At 48.6% G+C, this 12913-nt stretch overlaps 1 protein-coding gene across 3 annotated transcripts in view; it reads right to left on the bottom strand.

The window, feature by feature from the left end:
• SRGAP3 (SLIT-ROBO Rho GTPase activating protein 3) overlaps positions 1-12913 on the bottom strand; it is a 119930-nt gene that overhangs the window by 43984 nt on the left and 63033 nt on the right. For all 3 annotated transcript variants that reach the window (XM_074602431.1, XM_074602432.1, XM_074602430.1), the window contains exon 4: positions 3059-3121. In XM_074602431.1, the coding sequence (XP_074458532.1) occupies positions 3059-3121 (63 nt within the window). The remainder of the gene's footprint in view (positions 1-3058; positions 3122-12913) is intronic.

Consider the following 12913-nt stretch of genomic DNA (forward strand, 5'->3'; position numbering starts at 1 on the left):
CAGGGACACCCACGGCGTAAGGGCTGAGAAAGGGACAAATCCATCAGTCCGACAGACGCTGACCTCCATCTCCCCAGTCTTTAAGGGAGCATGAAAGCAAGCACATCCTTTTCAGAGGATTTCTGTGGTGTGATACAGAGCATCACATCAGTGCATTTCTACCGTGTGACACCGTCAACGCTTGCTACAGCGTGACACTCGCAGAGAACACCCACAAACCACGGGGGTACAGCCTCCCCATCGCAGCGCATCCCGTGGAAAGGGAAAACTTCCTCCAGCCAATTCATGTCCTGTCACACAGGGAATGATGACTATTATTGCTATTTTTAACCTGGATAATGTATCTATAGATGTTATGCTAATTAATACTATTTGTTTCTCAGTTATTAATCCTCTTCCATACCACCACGTGACAAAGAACCGCACGGCTTCACATGGCAGTACTGGCATGGACCCCGAGGCGCTGCCTGCAGCTGTAGCCGTGTCCCTGCACGGTGGCACACAAAGCCCTACCTCAGATCACCCGTCGTCAGTGCCACACGCCAAATGGCACATCGCCGCTAGAGCCACAGAAAACACTCCCAGAACGGTGCTCTGGGGTTACTGTTGTTCTTACCCTAATTTTGGCCTGACTTCTTCAGATAGGAATGTGCCCAATACCAAAAAGGACCTATGAGCAGAGGAACAAAGAACCTCCAGCCTTTACGGACTCCAACTTGCTATCTGTCTGCTGGAGTCTGTAGGCAGGAGTCACAAGAATGAAGCTGGCTTTAATTCACAGCTAAATTATTTCTGTGCAAAACTGCTCACAAGCAACTCTTACTTCAGAACAAAAGTCATCTACCTCCTTTGAATTAAAATGAGGGTGGTTCTGGGGTTTAGTTCTTTGCACATAGAGTCCACAGGGTGACTTGCTTGCATTAGAACAGCAACAAGGCTGAATTAAAATCAATTTAGTTATTTTGGCTTAAGTTTGAGACAGTGAATGCCTGAGAAGCCTGTAAAAAATTATATAGTTTCCACACACTGCACAGAATTCCCCTCTGAAAGGCTTAAAGAGCAGCCTGGCCAGGGCACAGATGTACTATAGATACAAGCCTTGGCCACAGGCAAGATAAACGACCTCCTTGCCTTGCCAGCAGACAAATGACATTTTACAAGCAGCAGCTTGGTGTCCTTTGAGCCAGGGGTCCTTATTCTCTATGTGATTTTGTCAGCAGCCACAGCTATTGAATGTGCTGCTCTTGGGTACCCAACACATTGCAACGAACGTGGCAAACTCCAGGTCTCTCCTGAAGATGTCCCAAAACAACTCCAGCACGCGGCATCAGCCTGCAGGCCAAGTATGCAGCTAAGCCTGCTTCACCTGATGTCTCAAGGACAGAAAACGACTGACTGGAGAGGAGCTGGTTTGCACTGAACAGTTTTAAGATGATCTTGTTTGCCTGACAGAGCCTGCTTTTTCTTCATGTTTCATTGCCATTTCTGAAATGAGCGTCTCTTCCTGCTCCTTCCCAGCCAGATGACACAATCGGTTCGTTATCTCAGCAGCAAGGTCAGTTCAAAGAAAACACAAAGCTCTTCCAGCCGTTCCAGTCTGTTTCACCGCTCACACACATTCTGCTCAGCATGTGGGAGCAAAGCAGTGAATGGGGGAAGTCTCAGCTCCAGGGAAGACGAGTTTTGCCACAGACTCAGCAGGAGCAAAATTACTCTCCATGCTCTCCCTTGGCCAACCGCACGCCCTCTGGACCTCAGCCCACTTCTGATCCTCAAGCTGACCGAACCGTGTCCCTCAGGTGATGCTCCTGTCCCATGTCTGGGTTCCGAGTACACTGGTGTTATACCCACAGGTATTAAGGTCAGCCCAGCCCTTGTTAAGTCTTTCCTTGTTTTGCATCTGTCATGCTGCTGTTGTAATTAATCTTAATTAGTCACCACCACTAATACAGCTTGTGACATTCAACCGTCAACAACACACTCCCAAATCTCACGTGGGCTTTTTAATCCAACCTGGCTATCCACCCACACTGCAGGTCTCAAAAACTGAATCCTTCAACAGCTAATGCAGAAACAAACCTGTTAAGAGAAGATTTATGGGAAAAATTTCAAATAATATCATTCATGCTGTGTTGTTTAGGCCTATTTTTCAAAATGATGGAATAAAATGATTGTTTAGGAATAAACCTAGTGCAGTGTTATTTACGTACCAGTAACAGACACAACTAAAGAAAGCAAATATATCATCTCAATTTTCCAACACAAGACAGACTTTATATTGCTTTGTTGAACCTAAACCACAAATAAAATAAAAAACCCCAATTGCTACAGGGCAAGAGACAGAAGCAACACAAAGACTTTTACTGTCCTACTATGAAAACCTGCTTGAAGAGCGATGTCCTGAATTACAGCGTACGATTTCACCCGGGGGCACAGAGCCAGCTCCGCAACCAAAGTGCTCCTTGGAGCAGGGAGATGGAGCCAAGCACACGTGAGCTAAAAGTTTTACGTGTTCCTCAGCAGAAGGTCATGTTCAGCCACCATCCAGAGGCCACCAGGCTCACGTGAGCAGGTCAGGTTTCAGCCGCAAACTGGCACTGCCAACTCAGAGCACAACTCCTGAGCCGTGAGCGCCTGGCAGGAGTCACCAACCGAGGGAAAATGGAAAGGGGCCTAAAGGCAACCCAGTGTAGAAGGCCCATCAGGTGAGAGCATTACAGACACCAGGGATCGCACTGGCTCACGCCCAAGACATCTCCATTTATGCTTAAGTGAAACTGTTACATGGCATGATCTGCCGCCTGATGCGGCCGCAGAAGCCCTTCACGGTAGGAGCACTGGGAAATCCTCCTCTGCTGCCGTCAAAACCAGTGAAGAGTGAAACATTCTTAATGAACACAAGAGGAACAAACGGGCTGTACCGCAGGATGGCAGGAGGGGGAGAGAGCCTCCTCAAGCCACTGAAACATTGAACAGACATTTTGTTCTAACAAATGACATTGGCGATGTTCCCCTCGCTGCACGGGCTAGACATGAGTAGGATCAGCTCATTACTCACCGTGTAAAGCTCATTGGTGACTTTCAGGAGTTCTTCATGCATCTGTAAACCAATCTCCTTACTCTGGAAGACAAAAAGAAGCAGCACTGAGACTCCGTTACGCTCACAACATGCATTTCTGAAAGAAAAATACATTTTGAAGGGAAGAGCGAAGAAACTGTATGACTTCCAAAGACTCCATGCATATGCACCTTCATCCTTTCTCCAAGCCACATTCCCAGGAGCGGTCTGCACCGGCTGAGGACAGCTCTGTGACAGCACTGCCCTCCCAGAAGCACGTCCCCAGCTGTGACCAGCAGCAGAAGCGCGTTGCCCTCGGGGCCCTGCACAGGTTGAGCGCCAGCAGCAGCACATGGAGGCTCAGCCCTCGCTCCGAACACCCCCAGCATGCCATGGCTCCGGAGGACCTCACGCCAGCCAAAGGGCATCAAACTCCAGAGATAGATGGGAGGTGTGGAAAGGCGGGGGGTATCCCTACAAATACCCAGTTCAAACTCAGGAATAAATGAGGTGAGGGGTTTTTCCCCGACTAGCTGAACAAAGGTACGCAGAAGGTCTCCAATGCTGCCAAGTACTGGCATGGACACTGTGGCGCCAGCAGAAGGAAGAGTCTGCAGACGCTGGCAAGCATGGTAGGACAGGGAAGCAGTGAGTTATTGTTCTCCTCTCTCCTTAAATCAAGTGACCAACCTGATCCCGACGAGTATCCAGAAGTACCTGTCCCCAAACCTTCCAATCCCTGTGCCCCAGTGGATCCCGATAATCCCCAGCAAAGGCTTTCACAGCCATCCCACAGAGAACAAAGCCACAGCAACCTATTTATTCTGCCGCTATCTAGCTGCATTTTTCACATCGCTCTTGTGCCTCCAGGGTTTGTCTTTCTCCTCTCAGCTGACAACGGCGTGGGTGGACCTTGGCAGCACAACTGGCTTCTGGTAATGACCATCTTAAATATCTTCTGCCCTCTCGGAGATCTGCCCTCTCCTGGCTCCCCTGCCAAAACCAAGACTTGCTGCTCTGCTCTGCAGTGGAGTTAAAGCCATATGCATTTTAATTCTACATATTATTTTAAAAAATGAAACAGCCCTGCAGCCTAAGAAATGCCCCAGGGCCCCTACTGACACCACTTCAGAAATCCTGTCTAATATCCTTCCTGTTCCAGGAGCTGAAAAGACATCAGCAGCAGGGCTGCCAATCCGCATCTGGGCTCTGTTTTTTTCCATTTCTACATTAAACCCAAAGTACAGATGACCTCCTCTTCCAATCTGCTTGTGACGGTGAAATTTAAAAGTAAACTAGCATTTTGATTTCCTTCAATTTTCTACAAATCCTTAACAAAATAAAATGCGTGATTATAAACATGAACACATACAGTACAGCTAATCCTCATCCTGTTTCAGAATTGCTGCATTTTCGTTTAGGGTTGATGTTTGCCCATGGATCACCCAAGCCGGGTTTCAGAAACCATGATGAGGAACATCGCACAAATTATTTATCCTGCAAACACACAGGGATGAATCTGGAATCGCAGACAATATCACTTTGCCCTTCCACTGCCTGTATTTATCTCCAGCCCACAGTCAACTCGCTGCGTGGATCTAACACATAACACCCTTCCCGTTTTGGGGATTTGTTTCGCGTGAAGACTGTCAGAGCGCACGAGAGCTGGGCCTGCTCCTGCCAGAGGTGCTCCACAGCTTGACTTTGCCTGTTCTTCAACAAGACCTGCGTTACTGGATGCAGGTGAGCGGCTGTTGCATTCCCCGCGCTCAGCTGGCTGCGTGTTGGTGCTAAACCAACTCCCCTGTAAAATTATACAATAAGCATTCTGCGGGTACACGAATTGCTTAATTTGCATGGCTCCAGTCATACAGTATCGCCTGTCAATCCATCTGGATTTGACAGATTTATTAAAGGCCCCTGCTGCTGGACTTGCCATTTCCAATCAGCTTTGATAGCTCAGAACGCAGATTACCAGGGCTTCCTACCCCGAGTACTTCAGGTTTCAGGTTCCCCTTGACCATGACCCACCCTCCCTGTTTTGTCTTCAGTAGTTCATTTTCCCTATTCTGACATGAGTGAACCAAAGTCTCTCTCAAAAAGGACATTATATTATGAAATAGCTACACCACAGTTATATAATGAGGTTTCCAGTTTCACAACCGCAACAGCCAAAGTGCAACAAGCTTAGAAGAAAGCTCACTGCGAGTGTAAAAACTCGTGGCATCTTCCTCCCTCCACCCCCCTGTCTGCTGAAATCCTATTATTAGTTTGTATTTTCCCTTTTCTTGCCAAGCAGGATGAAGCCGCTCCAGTCGCCTACCTCCTCCAGCAGGAACATGGCATTTCACGGGAAAGGCCACAACTCGGGGAGCTGCTGAACATCTACGCCTGGCTGTAGATCGAGCCAACTCCTACTCAGAAATCCAGCGGATGCTACTGCAGATGTGGATGCAGTGCCTTCCCACCTCCCTTCTAATTACACCCCACATCTCTCTGTACAATCTTCTTGGCTAGGAAACGTTTATTATAGCTTGAAGATGTGTTTAAACTAAGTATAGACATCCCCCTCTCCTTCCAAAAAAACCCAAGCCAAAAACCAAGCACTTTCTTTCGGATTTCCGCAAATAACTCCACGCATTTTGTGCACACAGTCATGGAAAACAACAACCCATCAGCTTCTTGGCTGGGTAGCTAACAAAGCTCACAACACAGAGGTCTTCTAATTAAAGCTAACTGGACAACCTACATATTGAAGTGTTTAACCTTAGATTAAGAAAAGTTAGAATTGAATGTGAAGAGTGAAGCAAGGAATCTAAAGAGTAAAAGCACTTGGTGTTCAGTGAATATCCAGTAATTACAGTTTATCTGTGAATTAGCATCATCCCATCTTCACAAGTGCAACTGATACACGCTGCTCCCATTCTTATGTGCGTGAGGTGCCAAGAAGATGCCAATTACCAGAAGGTGCTAAGTACCCCCAGCCATCTGGAAACCTCATCTGCTGGAAACTCCAAGTCCCTCTCCCCTCCCCGCAGCCCCTACCTGCTCTCAGAAATCTCACTGTGGCTTGCTAATAAGCAACAGAGCTATTAAAAGCATCCATCCCTCCCAGACACATCCAGAACGGGAGCTGTTTAAGTCAGGGTCTGCAAATGGGGGTCTCAGGCCCGGAGGAGCCCGCATGAGCCGAGAGCCACACGTCCCCCTCCAGCTGACCCCACGTCGCGAGTCACAGCCCGGGCGCTGACCCCAGCCTGTCCCCAAGCAAGGCGGGGGAGGACGGGCTGCTGGTGGGAGCGATGGCCCAAAGTCAACGGCAGCTCTTGCCTCTGCACCATATTTCCTGTGTGGTGCAGGGGAACTCCACAAAGCTGTAATTTTCCAACCTTATTTTAGACTCCTAAATAGAACAACAAAAAACAGCTCAGTTGTCTGCAGCGTGTGGTTCCCACGCGTCCCACTGACAGGGAGGGACCACAGGTGGGTACTACATTTAAAGACCCATTTGCTTATAGACACGATACACCAAACACCCTGGATCCTGTTGCTGGAGACCAGAGTGGTCTCTGGCATCGTCAAAAGTCTCCTGGCATCCAAGAGGGCAGCAGCCAACCTCGTGATGCTGGAGCCTCCTCCAAACACAGGCTGGCGTGAGGCTGAGGACTCGCCTCTCTTCTGAGTTTGCTGCCTCCCTCCCCTTTCCATAACAGGGAAGTTACATTTGTGTGTTTATGAGAGACAATGCCAAAATGTCATTCCAATTCCCTAGTACCATCCACAAAAACCAAACTCCAATTTAGCTGCTTGCTTTATGCCTTCCATTCCTACTAAAAAACACAGTTGCTTGCTGGGATAGCAATGGCTTCAATTTAGCAGGTTTATTAAAATTCCTGCTGCTGCAGACAAAGTAAGGGGAAGAAGCAACATGGACTATTGGCAACGAAGAATGCTTATTTTAAAGACAAAGAAAAGAACTCCCTTCCAGACAGACACCACTTCTTCATTAAATCTCCATCCAGGGCACTGCAGTATGGGGCATAATTAAATTCACTGTCACGGAACGTAATTAAATCTCACACTGGGGAATAACACAGTGCAGTTATTTCGGACATAGCAATGCTCTGTCTCAAACATATAATTTCCTGTATTCCATACTTGGAAGCAGCAGCAAACGTCTTTCCTTCTGCCACAGCAGGAGGTATAAAGGGAAGAAACACCTGCCCGGCTGAGGGGGCCGGCGGGGCGTCCCTCGCCCAGGGTTTGCCTCTGCCAGGGGACAGGCAGTGCGATTTCACAGTGACGGAGACTCACTCTGACAACAGATCAAGTCGGATCTCCGCAGTGCTGTATCTCAGCATCTCTGTTTATTGCCTGCCTATTAGCAACATTAACACACTTGCCTTGATAATCTCCTGCACCAGGAACGTGACGCACACTGGAAGCTCCAAGGAAATTTGCCCAATTGAGTTTTCTTCCTCCACTTCCCTCACAGGCAGGGCTGGCCTGTCTGCCGGGGCAGGCGGGGAGGCTGGCTCTTCATTTCAGTGGCACAGGCTCAGCTGCGGGCTGGGGATGCTCGGACAGAGGACACTGGTTCTCAGCGCTCCCTGCGGAGCTCCCCGACTTACCTGCAGGTCCCCGCCACAGCACCCCTTCGCAGGAGCTCCGTGATACCCCCCAAACACTGCACAGCGCTGCAGTACCTGCTGATAGAACACTGTTCCTCAACGTCAGCGATAAGCGCTCCGTCTCCAGGTCCTACATTTCCCAGGAAAGCTTCTGCTGGGAAAGAGGAGACAATACCACTGAGGCCACACGCTCCCTGCATTTTGTGTCTGCAACCCAAGCTCACCTTATCGCATCTACCTCCATGTCAGTGCGGAGGGCTGCAGCGAGCACGGGAAACCCCTCAAAGCACAGCCCACCTCCAGACCAATCCTGGTGGCAGCTGAGCTGAAGAACCAGGAAGAGCTGGAGAAGCAAACCCAATTTCCACTCTTGATTTCCTGCAGCTCTGTACACCCCACCCAAGCCACCTGCCTTTCAAGCCATATGTGTCACCCGGGGAGACTGCGAGGAGGAGCTGAGCCACCACCAAAATGAAGCCACCCAGAGCCGCTCCGAACCGCATTCAACCCCAGGGCTCTTCAAAGCAGTCTCAGCACAGAAAGCCTCCTCTGGTCTGCCACTCCCAGCGCTTGTGGATGCTCTTCTGATGGAAAACAACCGCAAGACCCAGCATGCCAAGGTAAACAAAACGACAGAAACAGAGAACATTTCCATGGCCTACGCTGGCCCCAGTCTAGCATCTGCCATGTCCCACCTGCAGCCAAGCTCCCCATGCGTGCTGCAAAGACCCAGGACAGCCGAAACTCACTCCATGCCAGGGCAGGCATCAGCACAGATCAGAGGGCCAGAAAACCAACTCAAATACACGGCAGAAGCCTGAAGGTGAAGAAGATGCATCCCATCTTTCACATCTTATACTGAGAGATTCAAAGTAGGAGACACAAGGATTTTTTGGCCCATTTTTAATTATGTCGACATGCACCCCAAAGGCATCCACAACTATCTAACCAGCGACACCGTGGCACTTCTGTGGCAAACATCAGCGTTTCTCTTTCAGCTTGGATACACAGCTCCTGGTCTCCAGGTGACATGGCGTCCAACTCAAAAAATCTCTCTGCAGACATTTATTACCCTGCTTTGGAGAATGATAGTTTCTGTGCAGCAAGAAGCCATACCCACTAGAGGACAATTGCCCTTTGTCACTGCAACCATAACCAGCCAGTGCAACAAGTAAATGATACCATTACTGGCTCTTTTTATAAAGACGCTGAGACACGTTTAATATCCCTGCGGGCTCCTCCTTCACTGGCACAGCCATCAGCGGCACAGCCCCCAGCCTCGGCATCGCTAATGAAAGACGTTAGTCTTGGGTCTGGAGGCTCCAGCAAACTCCCACGATGAAAACTGCCATATATATACTGTGGCTTCAGATCAGAGGGTCACAGAAGCAGGGCCAGGTGTCAGGAAAACCCTCAATCGACACCGCTCTTCCTGCCCTCACATCATCCACGCCGACGGGACGCAGTTGGAGCCCTCGATCGTAGCAATATGTTAAATACTGAATTCTGAAGTATTGCCAGAAGAAAGATACACAGTTATAGTTTAACTGCTGTGAAAAAATACAAGGCGGGTAGGTGGCGGGGTTGGGCTTCAGTGTGCAGGGGTTCAGCTGAAGAGCATGAGTTCAGAGGGTGAGACAAATCATACCCTCACCGAACCAGATCACCAAAGCCAGGAATTCCTATATTCCACATCTGGGAAGGGCAGAAAAGGAAGGGGAAGAAAGAAAACAAATGACTGGATGGGAACAACCGCCCATTTTGTAACAGAAGAACTATATCAAAGCCTAAGTCCAGGTTCGACACACATTTTGTAAATGGTTCCTGACTTACAAGTATCAGTTACAAGCGTCTCTCCGCTCTGCCTCGAGACCACCTCTGCATGAATCCCACTGACACCTCCCGTAGCCCTGCTGCCAAGGCCGGTGCAAGCTGGCACCGACCACAGACCCAGAGCCAGCTCAGCTAAACGTCTCCAACCCAAACACTAAAACCTCGTTCCCCATCATCTTCCCCTCTCTCCTGGCTGTGGAGAAGCCAAAGGGCTCTCTGGCTGGCCACGGGAGAGGAGTTCCAGAGCGACGCAAGGCCCCTGGCCAGGAAGGCGTGCTGCCAGTCAGCGGGAGGGCAGGACACTTCGCTGGAGATGGACAAAACGCAGGGCCCCAAGTTTACTGATGAAGGGCCCCCGCTGCTGCCAAGCGCATCCAGGGAAGCCGAGGGGAGAAGCAGCTCAGCACCCGGCACCTTCCTGGCAGATCACCACCGCACTGATCAATTCCTCAATTATGCGCATCCGCATACCCCAGATATTACATCTCTGCTTCTTTGCTGAGATTGTTTACATTTACATAATGAAAGCACAAAACACAAAACCTTCCAGTTCCTCCGTGTACCCGCAGCATGTCACAACCCATTAATAAATTCTAGATGGGAGGAATTAAAAGTGACATCTCTGGAAAAAAATGTTACCCTAATTTACCATCAAAGAGCAATCTACAACAAAACCGAACAGCTGAACCACAACTGCGGATGCCTTTAACCCTTCTGGAGCCGGTTTACTCGCCCAGCAGTTCTGTAGGGTACGGCCTCCCCAGGAGGAGGGCTTCAGGCACTGAACTCATCATACTCTGAACCAGACCGGATAGAACAGTGGAAGACACCTCCTCTGAGCAACCTCGTACCACCTGCAAGGTCGGAGTGGATGTCTCAAAAAGCCTTTTACCAGGATGCTCTTATTCCCAAAAGTGCCTCAGGCTTCTCAACAAACACTGCTGCGAAGTGGGACTCGCAGTCCCAGACCCCCTTTTTGGGCACAGTGTGCCATATGTTAAGAAAAATAAACAACCTGAATATCCCAAAAAGTGTCAGCCTCCCTAACCACATTAAGGGCAAATAACAACACGAAATAAGCCTTTTCCATGATTTAGATGAGCATTATTTCCAGAGACACAGGAGTCCTGCTACAATTTAAACCTTAAGGGACAAGTGCAAGTGAAATAAGATGATCCCCACAACCCTATTGTAAAGCCTCCCCTGGATTAAAAGCAGCTGCTGGCTTTGGCAGGCTGCAGATGGACTCAGCGCTGCCTCACCTCTCCTGGCAGCCAACGGCGGAGGGAAAAACAACGACCAACAATTTCTACAGAATCTAAGTGCTGCGCCTTCAATGTTGAAATTTAAATTCATAAAAGACGAGAGAGGGAGTAACAGAGGAAAAGCAAACACAAAGAAATAATTCTGCTGAATGGATGAAATACTTTATCATCTTGTCCTGGCTGACGATTGACCTATTACAAGAAAAAGCTTCAAACACTCTATTTACGGCCTTGTTTGAATGTTGACTGGATTTGCCCTATGGTTCAAAATGAGATATACCGTTCACAGACCTAGGATAGTCTTGATATACATCTCAAAAACAGGTTCAGAGTGAAATGCAAATGGGAGGGAGGTTCCAAGACCAACTTAGAACTGAACTAACTGAAGTATCCCAAATCTGTCCAATTTCTGGACGCCAGAAGAACAGGAAAAAGGATGATGCCCTGTATTCGATCAGCAAATCCAAACCTGACCTTGCGGCTTAATTTCTAGGTCAGACCTATAAACTAGAGGAAACTGGCCGTAAAAATATCACATTAAATTTACTCTCCGGCTGGGCTAAGACACGCACTGATTTGAGAGCCCTTCTCCTGTTTGGAGAGGGAGGCATCCCAATGGGCTGACGCTGCTTGCTAACTGTACTTCTCCAGCTACCCCTGTTGAAAAGAAGTGACAAAAATGAAGAAAATGAGCCACAGAGCCAGGCGACAGGTCCCCCTAGCCCGGCTCAGCATCCCCGAGGGCAGCCACTCACAAACACCCAGAAGAGAAGCGGGGGAAGAGGGCCAGCGGTGCCACCAAGCGCAGTCACGATGTGACAAGCTGCAGGACCGCAACTGCCCAGCCTGAAGCTCTTCCGGGCTCTTTCTGCCCGGTGCCTGCTGCCCACCCGTGACTTACGTTAGCGGGCATGATGAGGTCCTCAGTCCTACTCCCTTCCTACAAACCGCTGTGACTCATCACACTCTTACCACATTACACACTCCCCCCTCATTTGCAACTGAAGAGTCCTGGTCCACCTGACTGCGAGACTCCTGCAAGCCTTTGATGCTCATTTTTAATTTGGTTATCATTAATAATTCTGTATCATCAGCAGACTTTGTCATTTTACTATTCATCCTTTTCTCCAAATAATTTATTAGGAACTCCACTGAAATTCTCCTTCCCTTTGTTCCCTGTCTTTCAACCAGTCGTTAACACCAGAAAACAACCACTCCTTATTCTTCAACAGCTTCTTTTCTTTAAGAACTTCAGCAAGCTTTTCCAAAGCCTGTACAACACTGAAGGTACTGTGACAAGTTATTTACGTGATCACTGGCTCCTGGAAATACCTCCACTAGATTTCCGAGGCATGCCTCTTCTCTTAAGAAAGCCACGCTGACTCCTCTCCTGCATCTGCCTACACGCCTGTCGCTCAGCTCTCTACTGAAGCTTCACCCAACGAGTCTGTTTTCGAAGTCAGAGTGCTGATCTGTTCCCTGAAGCCCTCCAGGAGTCATTAAAAAATGTCATCTTGTTTTCCACCTTTCATTTCTCTGGCACTGACACCAGTCTGAGCACTAGGTCACGCCTCACTGCTAGTCACTTGACAGTTTTATATCTCAGTTCCTTCAAAATTCTTGGATAAATATTATCTGAAAAGACTTAGAAGTGATAGTGTCTTGTATAGATTTGCTATGCAACATCTAATGACGATTCAGCTGGGTAAGGTTCCTCAGGTCGGTAACACCACCACATCCCCCAAGAAAATCTCCAGTCTCCATGACAAGTGCCAAGCTAGAGAAGCCAGCAGGCCTTTGGCTGTTACCTCGTAGCCTTTTTGCACCTCACCCATCGCTCCCTCTCCACACCCTGCCGCAGGTTTCTTCCTTGTGATTTTGGAGAAGTTTTTGTTAGTTTTATGTCTTTAGCAAGTTGTCTCTGAGAATTTTATTTTGCCTGCCTTACCATGGTTTTACATTTTCACTGCCCAAAAAGGTCAAACTCCTCTCCAGCTTTCTCATTGAGATGCAACACGTAGTTCTTAGCAACTCTTGTTACCTGCCTCTGCCTTTTAACAATGTCAGCTTTTTTGTACCTCTTTAGACTTATGTAGAAGTCCACAACAAGTTGCTTTTTCAGACTA

Source organism: Larus michahellis, chromosome 10 (assembly GCF_964199755.1).
Source record: "Larus michahellis chromosome 10, bLarMic1.1, whole genome shotgun sequence".
Classification (NCBI taxonomy): Eukaryota; Metazoa; Chordata; class Aves; order Charadriiformes; family Laridae; genus Larus; species Larus michahellis.